At 42.4% G+C, this 20,287-nt stretch overlaps 1 protein-coding gene across 9 annotated transcripts in view; it reads left to right on the forward strand.

Moving 5' to 3' along the window:
• ptpn13 (protein tyrosine phosphatase non-receptor type 13) overlaps window positions 1–20,287 on the forward strand; it is a 265,898-nt gene that overhangs the window by 24,041 nt on the left and 221,570 nt on the right. For 5 of the 9 annotated variants that reach the window (XM_087985855.1, XM_087985863.1, XM_087985857.1 and 2 more), the window contains exons 1-2: window positions 2,173–2,188; window positions 2,910–3,029. In XM_087985855.1, the coding sequence (XP_087841981.1) occupies window positions 2,915–3,029 (115 nt within the window). In that variant the 5' untranslated portion in view covers window positions 2,173–2,188; window positions 2,910–2,914. Of the gene's footprint in view, window positions 1–2,082; window positions 2,189–2,909; window positions 3,030–20,287 lie in introns of those variants that run through there. The other 4 variants (XM_043695917.2, XM_087985860.1, XM_087985871.1 and 1 more) reach the window with 3 other exon arrangements.

The raw sequence follows: 20,287 nt of genomic DNA on the forward strand, positions 1-20,287 counted from the left end.
AAGTTTGCTTTAATATGCATGTATGTTAATTGTACTCAGACTACTGATACAATAAATATTGAGTGCTTTCAGGCTTTCTAAAAGATGTGAATCATTTTTTAACATTGAGGATTAGTACATAGATATGGAACCAGATTTTACACACATCTATAAGCAGATGTGCCGGCTGTTCATTAAATTTGCACTTGGCTAAGAACTTTCTATGAGGTTTCTACTTCTACTGAATGTAAATATAATTAGAGCAGCATTTTTGTGCAGCACACTCTGCTTCAGATCTTGGGCCTGTGAGAACAGAACAAGTAATTCTATCACCTTTCATGGATCATATCAATGTCTGAGCCAGTATATGTCATACAGCATACTTAACTTGATATCAAATAACTTACAACAATGAAGAGTCTTTTGTAAAGTGATACAAGAGGCAAAAGTAGGTAGCAAAACCAAAATGTAACTTTGCTTTTATACATCACCAATATTAATTAAACATTGGAAGGAATAAGCCTACATATGTCCAAAGGGTGTTGTTCATTTCACCAATAAAACATTTTTACCAGGTTGAACAAGCCCTAACAATTTTGAAATTATTACGAAACATCTATTGGTCAGAAATGAACAATTCATCCAGTGGTACGTGCACATGCTGGACTCCACCCATACTTCACCTATCCCCATCTATAGACATTTCTATTACGTTTGCATGTAATTATCTACTCTCCACTTAACTTCATTAATATATTTATCTCAACTACTCTTGATAGTAAGAAGATCTTCGTTCTGTTTGTTTAACCGTTTTTTTTGTTGGGCATTCTCTAGTCCCTCTGTCCTTTTTTATATTGTGGAAGTGAATTGGTTCAGGGTGCATGAAGTGTGCTTTAACCAGAGTCCTATTTGTGTTCTAACACCAGCTACATTTGTGAAAACTAGGCAGTGAGAAATGCTTGTTTATTTTACTGTCTTTTTGACCAATATTGTTGTTCTCAGGTTTTGTGACTTTACTTCTGACTCATCAGCTCAAATCCTTTCTTTCAAATTGAGAACAGCAGTAGTCCCACACCAATCCTTGCAAAGCATCATAGTCATTGAGTTGTATACCATAGAAACAGACTCTTCAGTCCAACTGGTCCATGCTGACCAGATATCCTAAATTAGTTCCATTTACCAGCATTTGGCTCATTTCCCTTTAAACCTTTCCTATTCATATACCCATCCAAATGCCTTTTAAATGTTGTAATTGTACCAGCCTCCAGTACTTCCTCTGGCAGCTCATTCCATAAATGCATCACCTCTGCATGAAAAAAGTTGCCCTTTACGTCCCTTTTAAATCTTTCTCTTCTCATCTTCAACCTATGCTGCCTAGTTTTGGACCACGCTACCCTGAGGCAAAGATCTTGTCTATCCACCCTATCCATGCACCTCATGATTTTATAAACTTCTATAAGGTTACCCCTCAGCCTCCAATGCTCCAGGGAAAATAACACCAGCCTATTCAGCCTCTCCCTATAGCTCAAATCCTCCAACCCTGGCAACATCCCTTGTAATGAACCCTTCCAAGTTTCACAACACCCTTCCTATAGCAGGGAGACCAGAATTAAAAGCACAAAAGCTTCCAACTCCTAAACTCAATGTACTGACCAATAAAGACAAGCATACCAAGTGCCTTCTTCACAATGCTGTCTATCTGCTACTCTACTTTCAAGGAACTGTGAACCTGCACCCCAAGGTCTCTTTGATCAGCAACACTGTCAGGACCTTCCCATTAAGTGTATATGTCTTGCCTTGATTTACCTTTCTAAACTGCAGCACCTCACATTTATCTAAATTAAACTCCACCTGCCACTCCTTGGCCCATTGGCCGATCTGATCAAGGTTCCTGTTGTACTCTTGAGGTAATCTTCTTGGCTATCCATTACACCACCAGTGTTGGTGTCATCCACAAACTTACAAGCCATGTTCACATCCTACCAATTATCAATCAGCATCTTTTAAGCCCTAAATCTCTGTTTTTCTGTTTCATAGCCAGCTTTCTACCAACCTGCTGCCTACCTACTGACTCCAATGGTTTGAGACCTTAATTATGAGTGCATGATCCAGTACCTGACCCAGAGGCTGTTTGAAAATCCATGTATATTGCGGCTACTGCATTATCCTTCTTTACTTTTGTTGTTGCTTTTGCAAAGAATTGAATCAGGTTGGTCAAGCATGAACACCTATTGGAATCCATGTTGACTGCTGTGTATTATTTCCAGTTTTTAGATCTTTTCTGCTCCAGCTTTGATTAAGGATTCCATTATCATTCCCGTCACTAATATTGAACTAGTTGATTCTGGTGAATTTATTTGGTGTAAATGATGGTGACTGACTGGTACAGAGCAACCTCTGGAGCACTAATAGCCTCCTTATTATTTCTATGGCATAATCTGTTCCTATGGTTTATGGAAGGAAAGTGTACTTTTCAGACCAAGCTCTGATAAGGAGCTCCGCTGATCCTGGACTGAATATCCTTTTCTTGCTCCTATTGTTTTGATTTGTTTATGGGATCTGTGTGTTGTTTGGAGTTTATTGCCCATCCCTAATTTCCTGAGGGTATGGTGCTGTTGTTTGGAGTTGTGTGTAAGCCAGTGCAAGTAACACCAGCAGTTCCCCTTTAATAGACCAGGGAACCATTTGGGGTTTTATGACAACCAACAACGGTTGCCAATAAACTGCCTTTTCCCTCCAGATCTTTATTGAATTCAGGTCTCATTGTCTACCGTGGTGGGAATTGAACCCGTGTCTTCAGAACATTAGTCTGTGCTTGGATTGCTAGTCTAGCACATCTCCAATATTTTTGTCTCAACTTTGTTTTGCATTGTAACATACACGGTGAACATATCAGTGTAACTCTTAATTGATTTTCTCCTCATTATTAGATAAAATGCATGTCTCATTGGCTGAGGCCCTGGAGGTTCGGGGAGGACCACTAGAGGAAGAGGAGATCTGGGCTGTTTTAAGTCAGAGCGCAGAATGCCTGCAAGATCTGTTCCATAAAGGTATGTAACCATTTAATTTTAACATGCTGATTGGGAATTATGTACAAAACAGAAACAAGCTATTTGATCCAAATAGTTCAGGCAACACAAGAACACCCTTCCATCACTTTTCATCTAATCTTATCAACAGAAGCTTTTACTTCTTTCTCCATTCATCTTTGTATGGTATTTCCTTAATGGCTGCATTTATGGGCATCATCTGCTAACCAGTATGTTTCAGTTGTGAGCAGCAGTTCAACTAATATGCAGCTCCATCGGTCACTTGGCAGCATCTCCCACTGTCTTTAGCGAAGTGTTGAAAGGAAAAATCTGAATTGAAACTTCAAAACATCTTCGAGGATGAATGCTATTCAGTTGTTAGTTACACAGTCCTAAAAGATCACTAGTGACTTTTGGAACAAATGAAACATTTCTGTGCTCAACATTTTCTGGAGAAATGAGTATTAAGGTGAACAAACATGAATGTTGTAAATCACCAAAATTGGAGATGTAGTGGACTGCAAAGAAGGTTACGTCAGAGTACAATGGCATCTTGATCAGATGGGTTAGTGAGCTGAGGAGTGCGAGATAGAGTTTAATTTAGGTAAATGCAAGGAACTGCAATTTGGAAAAGCAAATTAGAGCAGGACTCATACAATTAATGGTAAGGTCCTGGGAGTGTTGCTGAACAAAGAGACCGTGGAGTGCAGGTTCATAGTTCCTTGAAAGTAGAGTCTCAGGTAGATAGGATAGTGAAGAAGGTGTTCGGTATGCTTTCCTTTATTGGTCAGAGTATTGAGTACAGGAGTTGGGAGGTCATGTTGCAGCTGTACAGGACATTGGTTAGGCCACTGTTAGAATATTGCGCGCAATTCTGGTCTCCTTCCTATCAGAAGGATGTTGTGAAACTTGAAAGGGTTCAGAAGAGATTTGCAAGGATGTTGCCAGGGTTGGAGAATTTGAGGTGCAGGGAGAGACTGAATAGGCTAGGGCTGTTTTCCCTGCAGCATCAGAGGCTGAGGGGTGACCGTATAGAGGTTTACAAAATCGTGAGGGGCAGGGATAGGATAAATGGACAAGGTTTTTTCCCTGGGGTGGGCGAGTCCAGAACTAGAGGGCATAGGTTTAGGGTGAGAGGGGAAAGATATGAAAGGGATCTGAGGGCACCTTTTTTATGCAGAGGGTGGTGCATGTATGGAATGAGCTGCCAGAGGAAGTGGTGGAGGCTGGTACAATTACAGCATTTAAAAGGCATCTGGATGGGTATATGAATAGGAAGGGTTTGGAGGGATATGGGCTGGGTGCTGGCAGGTGGGACGAGATTGGGTTGGGATATCTGGTCAGTATGGGCGAGTTGGACCGAAGGGTCTGTGTCTATGCTGTACATCTCTATGACTGTATAACTGGGAGGATGACGAACGTGAATCAGGTGAGTTAAAACATCGTATATCTCCAAGAATCAATCGACTGCATCTGCCTATACATATTCTATTTCAGTGCAACTGATTATGGCAATCGTTTTTGCTTTGGGAACAGATACACACTTCTTTTCCTTAAATACTTTATGCTATTTTCCTTAGCGACTTACTTCATGCAGCAGCATAATCCACATTCTAACCACTCGCTAATTAAAAAAACTTTCCCGGTACATTTTGAGAAATTTATAAGGAACAAACTTGTACTTATAACTCCTAGTTTTATCTCCCTACAAGCAGAAATACTTTTCCTGTATGTCATCTCTCAAGCCTTTGTTTCATCTTCAGGATCCCTGTCAAGTCACGCATTCTTTTTTTCCAGGCTATTCAATAGTTTCTTAAAAATATGGTTTATTTTGCATCGAAACTTGCATCACGAAAAATATTTGATAAATATTCACGTGAGGCTTCATTGGTTGTCGTCCTAATTCAGTATCTGATGGATATGTTAAGCATTAACACATGTTTAGAATTAGATTTGCTGTGGTTGGTGTTACTCAGATTAATTTAATGCTCAGGAATAGTTTTATGCTACAAAACCACTAATTTGATGTGGAGCTGTATTGGGAAAAAAGGTCTGAATAATTCCTGTTAGAGAAAGCGCTGTAAGGGTAAAGTGAGGAAGAAAGATAACTGTGGTAACAACAAAACATCTTCTGCTTTCTCCTCTGATGCTCTGGCTGCACTTCAACCAGTATTTGAAGTGTTATGCAGGCCATTGCTTCTTTTCTGAATTAAGGGAAAAAAACCAAAAGTGAAACTCTTTTATGTTTCCCTTGATTTGTGCAAAAAAGACTCATGGCTAAAGATCTGTGAAAATGCTTGAAGAGCTGGCAATGGATATGTTAATTCATTGCTGTAAATTCACTTCTGGTAACAGCCAGTGTTTCTCATAATGTGGACTCAAATTTCAGAAGACTTGGCATAAACAAAGCACTCCATGATACAGAGATCTATGGAGAACACTATAGTATGTTTCATTTTGAATAGTGGCCAGTCTGTTTAATATTCTTGGATTGAATGGAGCTGAATCATCTGTTTTCTAAAATTTAAATTTGTTTCTTATTCATGAGTGCACAGAAAATATTCTGTACATGTTGGTGTTCTTTTGTTATAGTTTTACTCATTTTTCTTTTAGCAGAATACCACAATGAAGGTTTACACTGCAGGATAGTCCTGAAATTTTGGATCCTTAAGTAATTTTAAGCAAACCAGTTTTGCCTTAGGTTTTTAGATCAATTTCATTCGGTCATCGGTCCCTCACAGACATAGAAGACTCTCCTCCACTCTCAGGGTGAGTTCGTAGGTAACTGTACAGACTGATTTGGCTTCCACAGGCTCTGCCACGCATGGGGCAGAAGGTGATTGCGGGAAGGGGTAGGTGGGTGGGGTGTTGGTCCAGCAGTATGGTTCTTGCGCTGTTTTCACCTGGCCTCTGCTTTTTCCCAACGCTCCTCCTCCACTTTGGATGGTGCTGGACCAGTGACTCTCAGGTATCACACTTTACTAGTGAGGCCTTGAGGGTATCCTTCGTCTGTCCGCTGGGACTCGTTGCTGTTTCAGAGCTGGGAGTAGAGCACCTGCTTGGAGAGTCTCGTGTTCACCAAGCAGGTGACGTGCCCAGCCCACTGCAGTTGATCCAGGGTGGTCAGAGCCTCAATGCTGGAGATATTGGCCTGATTGAGAATGCTGATGTTGGTGCCTTCCCAACAGATTTGCAGGATTGTACGCAGGCAGCATCTGAAATCAATGTAAAAACCACTTGAGGGACTTATCTCAACGTGGTGTGAATTTGTACATCGAGCAACATAGACTGACACGGCTTCATGTTTCCTTCCACTGTTTACTCAAGTGCAGTTCTATATACAGCCCGTTCTCCTATAACACGCATTTCATCGACATGATTTGGCTGTGACACGATTGGTGAATGGGGGAATGATTTTTTGTAAAATACAAACTCTCATTGGCACGTGGTGTCATGGTGCGCTGAGGACTGGACTCTCATCTGTGTCACATGTTTGTGGTGAAGGGCTTCCTGAAAAGAACTGTGCTGTATTCCGTAATTTTATGTCCTGTTTTTTGCAAATTTTGCTGTGTTTTCCACTAATTTCGAAGAACAAAGTTGCAAGAATGTCGACAGGAAGCATCCAGGCGATAAAATCGCGGGTGGTGACCATAAAGAAAGGCTATAACACTTGAATGGAACCTAGATGTTATAGAGTGTTTTCAACATAATGAAAGAGCATGTGATATTGTTTGTGTAACAGGAACAAAGGAGTCTCTGCTATGCACCATTAGAGACAATGAGGAAAGAATTAAAGCAAGCTGCATTGCTGGAACAAGTCTAAGTGCTAGCAAGTCCATGAGATCACGAACAAAGGAACTTGAGGAGATGGAGTGGCTTCTAAGTGTGTGGATAAATGATCAACTGAAAAATTGATCTAGGACCACCTTTCTCACCATAAAACAGAAAGTCTTATCAATTTATGAGGACCGAAGGAAAAAAGTTGAAAATCCTGCCACTGTGTCTGCCTTAAGTGCTAGTAGTGGCTGATTTGCTGGATTTGAGAACCACTATGCTTTTCATAATGTAAAGTTATGTGGCAAAGCTGCTAGTGCAGACTAGGAATATGCGCTGTCATTTCCTCAAGTAGTGAAAAAAATTGATTGAGGAAGAAGGCTACACTTTAAATCAAGTCTTAATTTGGACGAGACAGGTTTATACTGGAAGTGAATGCCATCTAGAACCTACATTTCTAAGCATGAAGCACACGCTCCATGTTTTAAGGTCACAAAGGATTGTATGATTGTGTTGGTGGGAGCCAAGCTAATGGAGTTGTCTGTGAGCATTGAAAGGTTACGTTAAATCGACTCTAGGTGTTTACTTCAGGTCAAGCAAAGGAGATTGGATGATGGGGCAAATTCTTTTCTGACCTTATTGTTGATGTTTTTGAGCATGGTTTTTAGAAACTATCGCAGGATTAGACTGGATTTGCGACAGTGTGAAAACAGGCCCTTCTGCCCAACAAGTGCACACGGACCCTCCAAAGAGTAATACCACCACCCAGACCAATTTCCCCTGACTAATCCACCTCACACTACGGGCAATTTAGCATGGCCAAATCACGTGACCTGCACATTTTTGGACTGTGGGAGAAAACTGGAGCGCCCGGAGGAAACCCACACAGGCACTGGGAGAATGTGCAAACTCCACACAGACAGTCACCCGAGCTGGAATTGAACCTGGGACCTTGGTGCTGTGAGGCAGCAGTACTAACTACTGAGCCACTCTAGATTCTCCTCATTTTGGACAATGAACCAAGCCATCCTCCCACCATTGGTGAGCTTTCTGACAACATCAAAGTGCCACTTCTACCTCTGAACGCAACCTCTCTCATTCAACCCATGGACCCAGGTGCAACAGCAACTTTTAAAGCTTATTATTTCAGGCGCACATTCAAGAGACAGATTGCAGCTACTAAGGGGGTAATGAGGACATTGATCTTCAATGTTGGAAGAGTTTTAACATTAAGAATGCTATTGACATAATTGTAGAGGCCTGGGTGATGTCAGTTAGAATGCCTTTTTTAAGCCAACCCCCAAGAAACAGTCCGAGGACAATGAACCATAGTCATCCACTTAGGGACTAAATTTTTTTTGTTGTAACCTTGCGTCCAGAATTGCACATGAAAGTGATGGTGAAGCTGATGATGACTCTCAGCCCTTGTTTTAATACAGTACTGTAACTCCGCAAACTCAAACTCCTTCAAGTTACCTTCCAGGTTTTCAGGGTAAATTCTTTGTATTATTTCATTAAAATATATTATTTTAACATTTTACCAAGACTGTGCTATCATTTGTGTTAGGCTAACTACTATTTTTATTTCAATTTTTACTGATACTTTTGATGGTACGCCCCAACACCTTTTTTTCCATAGGCTCCGTTATTTCTATTGTGCGATTGTGGAGTAGGATGATTGTCAATGGCGTCAGCAGGACTCGCTGACCTCTGCACGCCTTGTTACTCTTCCGGATGCTGCAGCACACTCTCACTGCAGATATCAATCCAGGGCATATGCTGTTTGAACATAAAGTTACACTTCACACTGGAACAGTTATATTCTGGGCTACGCAGAGAGAACCAACCCAACACAAGTCAAAGCAGTGACATTTGGAAAGGAGTGCCAAATAATGTACAGTGCATTGTCAGTCATGCCACTAAAGTGCCCTGAATACAGTTTATTCTTCCACTGCTTCTCAATACCCCTAGTACCACAGCTGGGACGGGGAAAGCCTGCTTTGCAGTGAAGTCCATTGGCCCTGGAGATTTGGTCAGGCGTTTAGTGTTTGGATTGGCTCGATATTTTGAGGATTTTCTTATCAGAGGCAAGTTGCCCTCCTCGGTGCGATCATCCCAAAAGTCACTAGGTGAAGGTGGAGGGTCTGGCCACCTCTGAAGTGTCCTGAAAGGTGACTTCTGAGGAGACTGTGTTGTTTTTTCCTCCATCTGAGCGCCTTCTCCATGTGTGGAAGGGACTGTGCACCAAGTCCCCACCCATGCCTTCAATCACGAGGACCAGTGTCTGGGGCAATGGGATGCAGGAGTGTGTGCTTGCGCGCGTCTGCCCACCAAGGAGCTGGAACTGGCTCTTCATGGCAGTTGCCAACAAGTCAATGGCTGACGAAAGACATATTATGGAATAGTATTTACTATGTTGTGGGACATAGAAGTCTCGACATTCCTCCTGGAGTAGCCCCAGTTTTCTTTTGTGAGGGCAAGGACTCTGTCCTTGTTAGGGGTGAGGAGGCCAATGCCAGTGCCCCTCCACCTGCGCAGGCCCTTTTCTGACCTGTTTTGGGCTGCTTTATCCTGTTAATGAGAGCGGGAAGAATTGCGTGAGATGAAATTGGATGGCATGGCTGAGGTTCTGATTGGCAAAAGTTGGTGAGGTTTTTGGACAAGTGAGTAGGCAGCAGAGGAGGCCATGCAACATTAATGGTGTGGGAGGTTGGTGCAGGGGTGGGGAGTTGGTGAAAATAGGCGATTGAAGATATTGCAGGCAACCGTGAGAGTGACAGAGCATGAGCGTTGGTGGGAGGCGGATGCAGTAGCAGAGAGAAAGTGAGTGTGAAGTAGCAGAGAGAAGAGTGTGTGGCATTTAGTCCAGTGGAGCAGAGAGGTCACTGACTTTCCTAAGGTAGTGCTGGCTGTCTCTGGCACTGTGTGGTGACGGCCCTGACCTGGGTGACAATTTCAGGGAGGGTCAGGGTCTGGTGGCCAGTTCTCCCGAAAGGAGACTCCTCTCCCAATGCACAACAACCTTTTTTAAAAATGGTGTGGATGCAAGGAGTGTCAGTCTTTCGTCAGATACTCGCTAAGTGATTAGTTAGTACATGAACAGTGTATTGTAAAATGGGACAGAAATTGAATATAATGGATGCTAGGGTAGGGTAGATAGCTAATGAGACTTATTTGCTAAGAAAGGGCAAGAAACTGTGCTGGGCCATGTATGGGGAAATCCTTTTGAAAGCCTCTGCATCTTGCTCTTAACCAACAGAAGTATAAAATTCAGCCAATGTTACCTGTTCAAGTGACAGCATCCGCGTGTACATAATTAAAACTTATACCCTATTACAACATGTGCACATTCAATAAGTTTATGTCATAATGGTTTACTTGGGAATGAGGAGGTCCTACAGATGTTCATCTGTGTAGCAGGCTCTGGAGTAGCAGCCCCACTGAATTTGGTGTTGTAAAATTAAGATGCATAACATAAGAACCAGGAGCAGGAGTAGGCCAACTGGCTCTTCAAGCCCGCTCCACCATTCAATAAGATCATGGCTGATCTTTACATGGACTCAGCTCCACTTACCCGCCCTCTCACTAGAACCCATAGTTCCTTTACAATTCAAAACATTATCTACATTAGCTTTAAAAACTTTCAGTGAGGAAGCCTCAAATACTTGACTGGGCAGGGAATTCCACAGATTCACAACCCTTTGGTGAAGACGTTCCTCCTCAACTCCGACCTTAATCTGCTCCCCTAATTTTGAGGCTATGACCTCTTGTCCTAGTTTCACCAGCCAGTGGAGACAACCTCCCTGCTTCTATCCTATCTATTCCCTTGATAATTTTATATGTTTCTATAAGATTCCCCCACCCCCACCCCACCCCCACCCCACCCCATTCTTCTAAATTCCAATGTATATAATCCCAGTCTTCTTAGTCTGTCCTCATAAACCAACTTTCTCAACTCCGGAATCAACCTAGTGAATCTCCTGTGCGCCCCCAGTGTCAGTACATCCTTTCTTAAGTAAGGAGACCACATTTGTACACAGTAATCCAGGTGTGGCCTCACCAGCACCTCATACAGCTGCCACATAACTGCCCTGCTTTTAAACTCAACCTGTTTAGCAATAAAAGACAACATTCCATTTGCCTTCTTAATTACCTGTTACACCTGCAGACCAGCCTTCATGGATAAGGACACCCAGGTCCCTCTGCATAGCAACGTGCTGCAATTTTTTACTGTTCAAATAATTGTCCTTTTTACTGGTTTTTTTCCTACTAAAATGGATGACCTCACATTTATCAGTGGCATTCAAATTGGCATATGTGAAGTGCAGTTTGTGATTATCCAGAAGTAGTTATATCTTATTTAACAGTGTCACTAGTATTTATTTTTTCTTATAATTAGAGACAAATGCACTTGTTGCTTCATGGAACATGATTGTTCATGAATGTAAATGTTTTCTTCATAAGACGGCAGTTTAGAAGAAACCTGGTTTATTGTGACATAGGTATGAAAGAGTTAAAATATGGAATAGAAAATCCTGGAATTTTCCTCCTAGTGGGATTATGGGTGTACCTATACTAAACGACTGCAGTGATTCAAGAAGACTGCTCACCACACCTCCTTAAGGAAAACTAGGGTTGGACAATGAATACTGGCCCAACCACTGATTCCCATGTCCTGTGAATGAATGATAACAAAAAGAATACTCTCTGCACAATGCAACACAGGTAGGAAAATCCAATTCACCATGTGGCTCTTAGGTGGGTGTGATTCAAATTTGCTTGCTTTTAGTTTTAATAGGGATGAGTCAGAGGTATAGATGACCAAATCCCACATCCTACAACCAACCCCCTGACATGGTATCAATGATCTCTGACTAAGACAATGCTCTCATCTCATTCTCCCCCGCCCGCACCCCCCCTCGCCGCCCAAAAAAAAGCAATATCCATGATCTTTCCAAGTGCATGCACTGTTTGTGCAACCTACACAGAGTGACTAACTGGGATAAATTAAGGGACACTAGAAAATTAGTTTTGTGTTTTTCAGGGAGAAGAGTAAGGGGAGATGTTTTAAAAAACACTTCCTGAGAGAATGGCTTTTGCAGGGGGACCGTGAGGGGAAGAGAACTATTGATATGCAATGTAAATAATACCCAGTGTAGTTCCAATGTGTTCCAGAAAGGCATGGGACAGCTGGCAACCTTGCACCAATCTGTTCGACCTCCCCAGCCAAATTGATTCCAAGTAATGATTAAGGCCAGTTTGACACAGGCAGACAGCTTTCCCTGAGAGAAAGCAAAAGGAAAATCCTTGCTTGAGATCAACAGCTGCATGTTGATTACAGCTTGGAGCACGGAGGAGTTACCAGACTTGGAATTGTTCGACACAATCCAGTTGAAAGTTAATTAAAATGGACTGGTGACCTCCAGAAGGAAAGATAAGATACCTAAGAATGTAGAAAACAATATGGTCAAAAATGTGGTAGTCTACAGACATTATAATTTTACCCAGTGGTCATACTTACAGTTTATAACTAGAAGTTTATAGTTGCATAGTTTAAAATATTTTTAGATGAATGAATTGTGGTTGAGCTTAGTATATAACTGAGTGAACTGTAACTGGAGTCTGGATTTGAAGGAATGGTTCAACCCGATAACCAAATTATAATGCGTTATTCTCAACGTGCTCCTACTGGCAAGTGGTTGAAATTATTATAAGTCTATGAATAAGTACTATATTTTTAATCTGTGAACACTTGTTCTCAATGTTTCAAGAATCCTGTTGGTTTTGCAGGATAGACAGAATACGTAATCCTAATACATCCTCGAACAGTGGCATAAGTGAGATTTTTTCATGTTATATATAGTTGCCAGTTTTGTTCAAGTGTATATTTTGGTGCTGCGTACATTTCCATTGATTTATGTTCTACGTAACTTCCCCATTCTAATATTGTGGCAAAGACATGACATCAGAGACTTGCATTTGGGAACAATTTAGATTCATATGTATTGTATTTGATGGTGACAATTAACAAAGCAGTGCATAATGTGCTCTAATCTGCAAATATTTTGAATGGGCATACACACTTATCTGGGAAAAAGTGAGCAATACAGATGCTGAAGACTCCGCGAGTTGATGTCCTGTCTCCCCGATGTAGAGGAGACCACATTGGGAGCAATGGACGCAATGGTGAAGGGCTTATGCCCGAAACGTCGATTCTCCTGCTTCTCAGATGCTGCCTGACCTGCTATGCTTTTCCAGCACCACACTCTCGACTCTGATCTCCAGCATCTGCAGTCCTCACTTTCTAACTGTAGATGAGGTGTTTGGAGGTGCAGGAAAGTCTCTGCCGATCTGAAAACTTCCTTTGGGGCCTTGGTCATAGAAGAGGGAGGGAGGTGTGGGCACAGGTTTTAAACATCTTGCAACAGTAGGGGAAGGTACAGCGTGTGGAGGGTGAGTTGGTGGAGGGCATGGACCTAATGTATTATCCTCCGCCATTTCCACCATCCACAATTAGACCCTACCACCCATTATATATTTCCCTTCCCACCCCTGTCAGCACTCCGCAGAGACCAATCCTCCCATGACTCCCTCATTAGGTCTATATTCTTCACCAACCCACCCTCTACACACGATATCTTCCCTTGCTGCCGCAAGCGGTATAAAACCTGCACCCATACCTCCTCTCCCCCCGCCCCCCCTCACCTCCATCCAAGTCTCCAAAAGATCTTTTCACATTTGGTGGAGATTTTCCTGCAAATCCACCCACCACACCTACTGTGTCCGTGGCTCTTTACATCGGAGAGACAGCACACCAACTTGTGGAGTGTTTCAGGGAACATCTCTGGGACGCACGCATCACTGTCCCAATGACATGCAAGTCCTGGGCCTCCTACACTGCCAAATCTTAGTCGCCTGACAACTGAAGGAAGAACACCTCATCTTCGGCCTTGGGACCCTCCGACCATACGGCATCAACGTCAACTTCACTAGTTTTAATACATTCCCTCCCCCCACCTTATCCCAGATCCAACCCTCCAACTCTGCACCACCCTCTTCACCTATCCTACCTGCCCATCTTCCTTCCCACCTATCCACTCCACCCTCCCAGACCTGCATCCACTTACTGTCTTCCCAGCTACCTTCCCCCCACTTCCCCCAGCACTCCTCCCTACCTATCTCTCAGGCACCTTCCCCATCACATTCCTGATGAAGGGCTTATGCCCGAAACATCGACTGCTCTGCTCCTCGTTTGCTGTCTGACCTGCTGTACTTTTCCAGTGCCACACTTCAGCATATGCACATATCCCACTTGGGTCACCACATTGCCTGCAAATGTTAACTACTTTTACAGCCCTGATTACTTATTGACACTAAATAAGTGGCATGGTAGCTCGTTGGGGTTAGCACAGCTGCCTCATAGTGCCAGGGACCTGGGTTCAAGTCCAACCTAAGGTGACTGCGTGAAGTTTGCACATACTCCCCAGTGCTCCAGTTTCCTCCCACAAAAACTAGCAGGTTTGACGGAATAGCCATGCTATATTGCCTACAGTGTCCAGGGATACGCAGGCTAGGTCGATTAGCCATAGGAAATGCAGGGTTACAGGAATAGGGTAGGGGGCTGGGTCTCAGTGGGATGGTGTGGACTCAGTGGGCTGAATGGCCTGCTTCCAAACTACAGGGAATCTATGAGTCTACTAAACACTTAGCGACTTCAGTATATCCGTGTGAAATCCTTTGCGTTTCACTGCAGTTCTCGGCCTATAATTACACTAATGTGGGAATGCAGAGGGCTGAAGAACAGTTTTGGTTAGAATATCTTAAAGTAAGGGTGGCATTTAACCTGTAAACAGGATCTGTTTTCATGTATTTTTGTAGGTTTCCTACCTCATAGCCAAATAACTTGAGAGCTTGGGTTGCTTTGAGGCCAGAAAGCACTCAGGATACAGATTGTGGTGTGTTGGGAGTTGGGTGTTGCGAAGTGTGGAGTGGTGTAGGTTCAAGACTAAGTCAGTGGCAGAGGAGGAGAGGTCTGGTCAGTCACTGGGAGGAGGAGGTTCACTCCCTATTTCAGGGGATGGAGGACTACACTGGAATTGGTGAAATATTTCCAGCCTTCCATTCCCCTGGGCAGTGATAGAAAGGCACTGACCTGGTGGCATTATTACTTTCAAGCTTCCCCTTAGAGTTGAAATAGACTTAAAATGATTGCCAGCAACATCATCAAAATATTTTGGTAAGTAATCCACCTCTGAAAAACAGATTGGCCACTCTTTCCTATTCGGTCAGTGCGAGAAAGAGAAATGGAAGGAATGAAGTCAGGTTGCTCATTTCTCTTTACTCACAACTGTCTCCAGCCCACAAATTCTAGTGTGTAAATTTCACGTTGCCTTTTAAAGGCTATAAAAATAAGACAGTAGTATTTTTCAAAAATAAGATGCTATCACCCTTTTTTGTTGGGTACCATATTTTACTTAGATTAAATTCCAAAATGGAATAAAAACCTTATTTTCAAGTTAAAGGTCATTATTTTTTAAGTTCTTAGGAAATAATAGCACTTGTGAATAGTGTGGAAAGGTGGAGGTAAAGTTGCAGAGCAGATATGACCTTCTAGAACGTAGAAGAGTCCAGCACAGGAGCAGGCTATTTGACCCACCATATCTGTGTAAAACCATGATGGTATTCTCAACTAATCCCATCTGCCTGCACATGATCAGTTTCCCTTGTATCCCTGCCTGTTCATGTCTTTGTCTAAATGCCTCTTAAGCATTGCTGTCGTCTCTGCCCCTTTGCAGTGCGTTCCAGGCATCTTCCCCCTCTGTTTTTTAAAAAATCTTGTCCTGCACATCTCCCTTTTAAACTGTTCCCCTCTAACTTTAAACTTAAATCCGCAGTATTTGACATTTCTGCCCTGGGGAACAAAAACTGACTATGCACCCGATTCGTGTCCCTCATAATTTTATATACTTCCATCTAGTCACCCCTCCTCTCAGCCTCCGATGCTGTAGTGAAGACAATCCAAGTTTATCCAATCTCTGCCTGGATTCAAGTGTATTAGCTACAAGGAATGTCCTGGTAAACAATTTTAGCACCCAGAAATGTACAGAATTTATAATCTTGTAGCTGATAACAACAGTTCAGAAACATAAAGAAGGAGACAGGTCAGACTTAAGTCAAGTTTGAAAGTATTAGACATAGCAGCTTTGATAGATGGGTGAGAGCATTAAAGATAAAAAAAGACATATGAGGATTTTAGATTATTCTGCTGGAGGAATTTAAAAACTCACTTCCAGAAATGGTAAGAACTTATATTGAGGGATAGAAGGTTCAAACAGCGAGAAGAGCTGCAGAGATGGTGGATGAATATGTATTAGTGTGTAAATCTAAATTTAGCTTCTGATCGCAATTTCATTCCGTGAGGGATAGAACTTGGAAAGAGGGAGATCCTTCACTGAAAAACAAAATGTAGGTTGCACTGGGAATAGTTTACCACAGTTGAAAAAAGAAACCCAAGAGGGTGAAAAGGAGGTGAAAGGCCTCAAATGTTTTCTCTGTAATAAGGTGGGACAAATAAACTCATAGTGCTGGTGGTTTAAGAAAGGCACTGGGAAAAATGATGTGGTAAAGGAGGCGAAACCAATGGGATCAGTTGAAGTAGTGAAGGAAATCCCAAAAGAAGTCTAGGAACTTCAGGAGAGTCCTAGATTTGGGCTGGATCGTGAGATGGTACCCAATCTCTACAAAGACTTCATCTCTGTAGGTAAGGTTTACTCAGGAAGAACAGGGAGAAGATAAAGGAGTTCAAATGTTGAGAAATACAACAGCCAGTCAGTCTCTGATAGTGAGAGTTGAAAGTATTTACACTCCTTCTGAAATGTTACCCGAAAGAGTGATAATCTGCGGGATAAATGGAAAGAGATTTAGCATTCCCCTATAAGATCATGTTGGAAAGACCAGTCAAGACTGGGGAAGTGACAGTGGGAATGATTGAAAAAGTGTCTATTCCAGGAATACAGTTCGTTATTTGATCCTGCTGGGTCTTTTCCAAGGTGGGAGTGATGCCCCTTGTAGTGGAGAAGCCGAAGGAAAACCAAGGAACTGAGGAGTTAAAAGGGAAATACCTGGAATTTTTCCAGACCATGTGGTAACAAGATCCCACCGTCATAAGTTAAAGCAAGAAGGAAAAACCAGAGAAAAAAACAAAGGAGTTGAGGTCCAGTTAGTTGACATCCTGTTTGATGAAATTGTAAAGGAATATGAGCTAAACATGCTGTGGTACCTTTTGTGGATAGATGGTGCTTTTTCTGAGAGCCAAACATTGTTGCCTCTTCAGATGGCAGATGGCTCTCCTTATTCAACTTAGAACTGTAGATGCCAGAGATCTGAAACAAAAGCAGAAGTCACTGGCAAAACTTAGCAGGTCTGGCAGTATTTGCGGGAATAAAACAGAGTTAATGTTTCAAGTCTGGCGACTTCATCAGAACTCATTCCTACTTGGTACTCGCTAATCATTAAATATTTTAAGCACAGCCAGTGGAAGGAAAGAAATAGCAGGGGCGTGGCCTTGTGAGATTATAAATTTATAAACTTGTGAGATTTCTATTTCAAACCCAAATCTTGGCTCCAAACGTATTAAAAGAACCAATTTTTACAGAAGCCATCATGATGGAATCTTTGGGCAGTCAAAAATGTATTCATTCATCCTCAAAAGTATGTTTGAGACCAGAGATGATGACATGTTTTGTACTGTATCAGAGCTACTCTGTACCTTTGCACATGCATGAGGTGAACATGTTTAATTGAATAATGATTTGACTGATTTGACATGAAGATATCTTGTACACCTCTTATAACTAGTTCATTGATTAAGCTTTTTTAATGACAAAATAAAATGTTCAGGTTTTTAATTGTTGACTCCCAATTCATGCCAGCAAAAGTTAGCATTGAAATCCTTAGTGAAGATTGTAAAAGTAAGCTGTGTTTGTATTATGTTGATATGGCACTACCTACTATTGGGCCAGCATCAATAACTAAACCTGAGCAGTTTGTATGATTGTTTTGAGCATGTCAGGACTTGAATTGTCTATAATCATCACAGAATTAACTCAGCAGTTTAGCAAGTAGAAATCAAGGATTAACTTCATTGCAGAAATATTCTGGAGATGCAAATAGAAGTTTTTTTTGTGCAGTTAGTTTGACAGGCCCCTACGCTGTTGTCCAAGTGTCTTGCTTTCTACTTCTGATAGTTGGGAGTGGGCAATCTACATCGTTTATCTTTTGCTGCTGTTGTATCAATGCTACTTTGTGATACTCTGGTTTTACTTCTAAAGGGTGGGGTTAGTTTCTCACTCATGGAGCACTAAACCTGTTACCTTGATTTTTCCAGTGTTCTAGTAATAAACTGACAAAACCAGTTCATCACGGACTGGCAATTCAAATAGCAATTCAGGCTGGCACTGAAAGCCTTTGAGAAGGAAAGAACTTAAATGTTTCAAGAACTTAACTCATGCCATTCCTTATTGCAAATTGACTCCTTCAGAAAGGTTTTAACTCAAAAGTATCCTTTATATTTAGTAGTCTGTGTTTTGAAGGTTACATCATACTTGCAGGTAAATAGATTAAAGAACTTGTGGAGCTCTGCAGGTCTTCACACTTGGCAGGACAGCGAATTAGCCGTTTCAGGTTTTACTTCCATTGGGCAACTTGGGGAGAGTAGGGGCTTTGCAGGGCATTTCTTTGGGGAAATAATGCACAGTCACTTCTCCTGCACTTGTTTCTAGTAATTGAGAAAATAATTACTAGTAGGAAGTAGGAATCCACCATACAGCCCCATAAATCTGTGTATAAACCCCATAAAACCATATTTTAAAACAATTGTTGCTGATCTTCACCGCAACTCCATGTTCCTGCTCGTTGTCCACATTCCTTAATTCCCTGAGAGAGTACATATCTACTTATTTCACCCTTGAATTATTTAATGTTGCAGCTATCCACAACCATCGGATTAGTAAATTTTAAGGATTTACAACCCTCTGTGTGAAGAAATTTCCCCTCCTCTCAATTCTGAACAATTGGCCATTTATCCTAAGGCTGTGCCCCCATGTTCCCTGATTGCCTAATCTGGGAAATAATCTCTTGATGTCTATCTTAACAAGCCCCTTCAGAATCTTGTATGTTTCAATGAGATTATCTCTCATTCTGTCTAAATATGGACCCAGTTCACTACAACTCTTATCACAGGCTGACCCCATGATATGAAGACCCAATCTAGTGAATTTTCTTTTGAACGCAAATATATCCTTCCTTAGGTAAAACACACGTACTTCACATGAAGTCTCACACAATCTATGGCCCAGTTACTCACCTGGATTGGTTTGGACAGGTTTAATTGCTGCCCAGATTCCCTCAAGTTACGAGGCAGTCGAATTTGGGGAGGATCTAAAAACAAAAGAGCAAATCATTAAAAAGTGGAAACTGACTGTCTAAATGGACGTCAGGCATTGCATTTTTACAGTGCCCTTCATGACCTCATATCATCCGAAAGCACTGTACAGCAAATTAAATGTTTTCAATTACTGGTTGACAGGGTGGTTAGTCCATGGCCCAACATTTCAACTCCCCCTCCCACTCTGCCGAGGACATGGAGGTCCTGGACCTCCTTCACCTCCGCTCCCTCACCACCAGACGCCTGGAGGAAGAACGCCTCATTTTCCGCCTCGGAACACTTCAACCCTAGGGCATCAATGTGGACTTCAACAGTTTCCTCATTTCCCCTTCCCCCACCTCACCCTAGTTCTAAACTTCCAGCTCAGCACTGTCGCCATGACTTGTCCGGACTTGTCCTACCTGCCTATCTCCTTTTCCACCTATCCACTCCACCCTCTCCTCCCTGACCTAGCACCTTCATCCCCTCCCCCACTCACCCATTGTACTCCATGCTACTTTCTCCCCACCCCCACCCTCCTCTAGCTTATCTCTCCACGCTTCAGGCTCACTGCCTTTATTCCTGATGAAGGGCTTTTGCCCGAAATGTCGATTTCGAAGCTCCTTGGATGCTGCCTGAACTGCTGTGCTCTTCCAGCACCACGGATCCAGAATCTGGTTAGTACTGCAGCCTCACAGCACCAGGGACCCAGGTACGATTCCAGCCTCTGGTGACTGTCTGTGTGGAGTTTGCACGTTCTCCCCGTGTTCGCATGGGTTTCCTCTGGTTTCCTCTCCAGTTCAAAGATGAACAGGTTAAGGTGGATTGGCCATGTTAAATTGCCTAAAGTGTTCAGGGATGTGTAGGGTAGGTGCACTAGTCAGGGGTAAATGGGTCTGGGTTGGAGACTCTTCGGAGGGTCGGTGTGGAATTGTTGGGCCAAAGGGCTTGTTTCCACACTGTAGGGATTCTATGACTCTGTGAAACTGCAGCAATACAGTCATCTTCCTTTATTTTAATCACTTTACAATAAAAGTCAATATGTCATTTAGCTGGCTAGCGTGTGGATCAGACTAATGAT

This window comes from Chiloscyllium plagiosum, unplaced genomic scaffold (genome assembly GCF_037043375.1).
Source record: "Chiloscyllium plagiosum isolate Xiang-an unplaced genomic scaffold, Cpla_swu_hap1 HiC_scaffold_1, whole genome shotgun sequence".
Lineage (NCBI taxonomy): Eukaryota > Metazoa > Chordata > Chondrichthyes > Orectolobiformes > Hemiscylliidae > Chiloscyllium > Chiloscyllium plagiosum.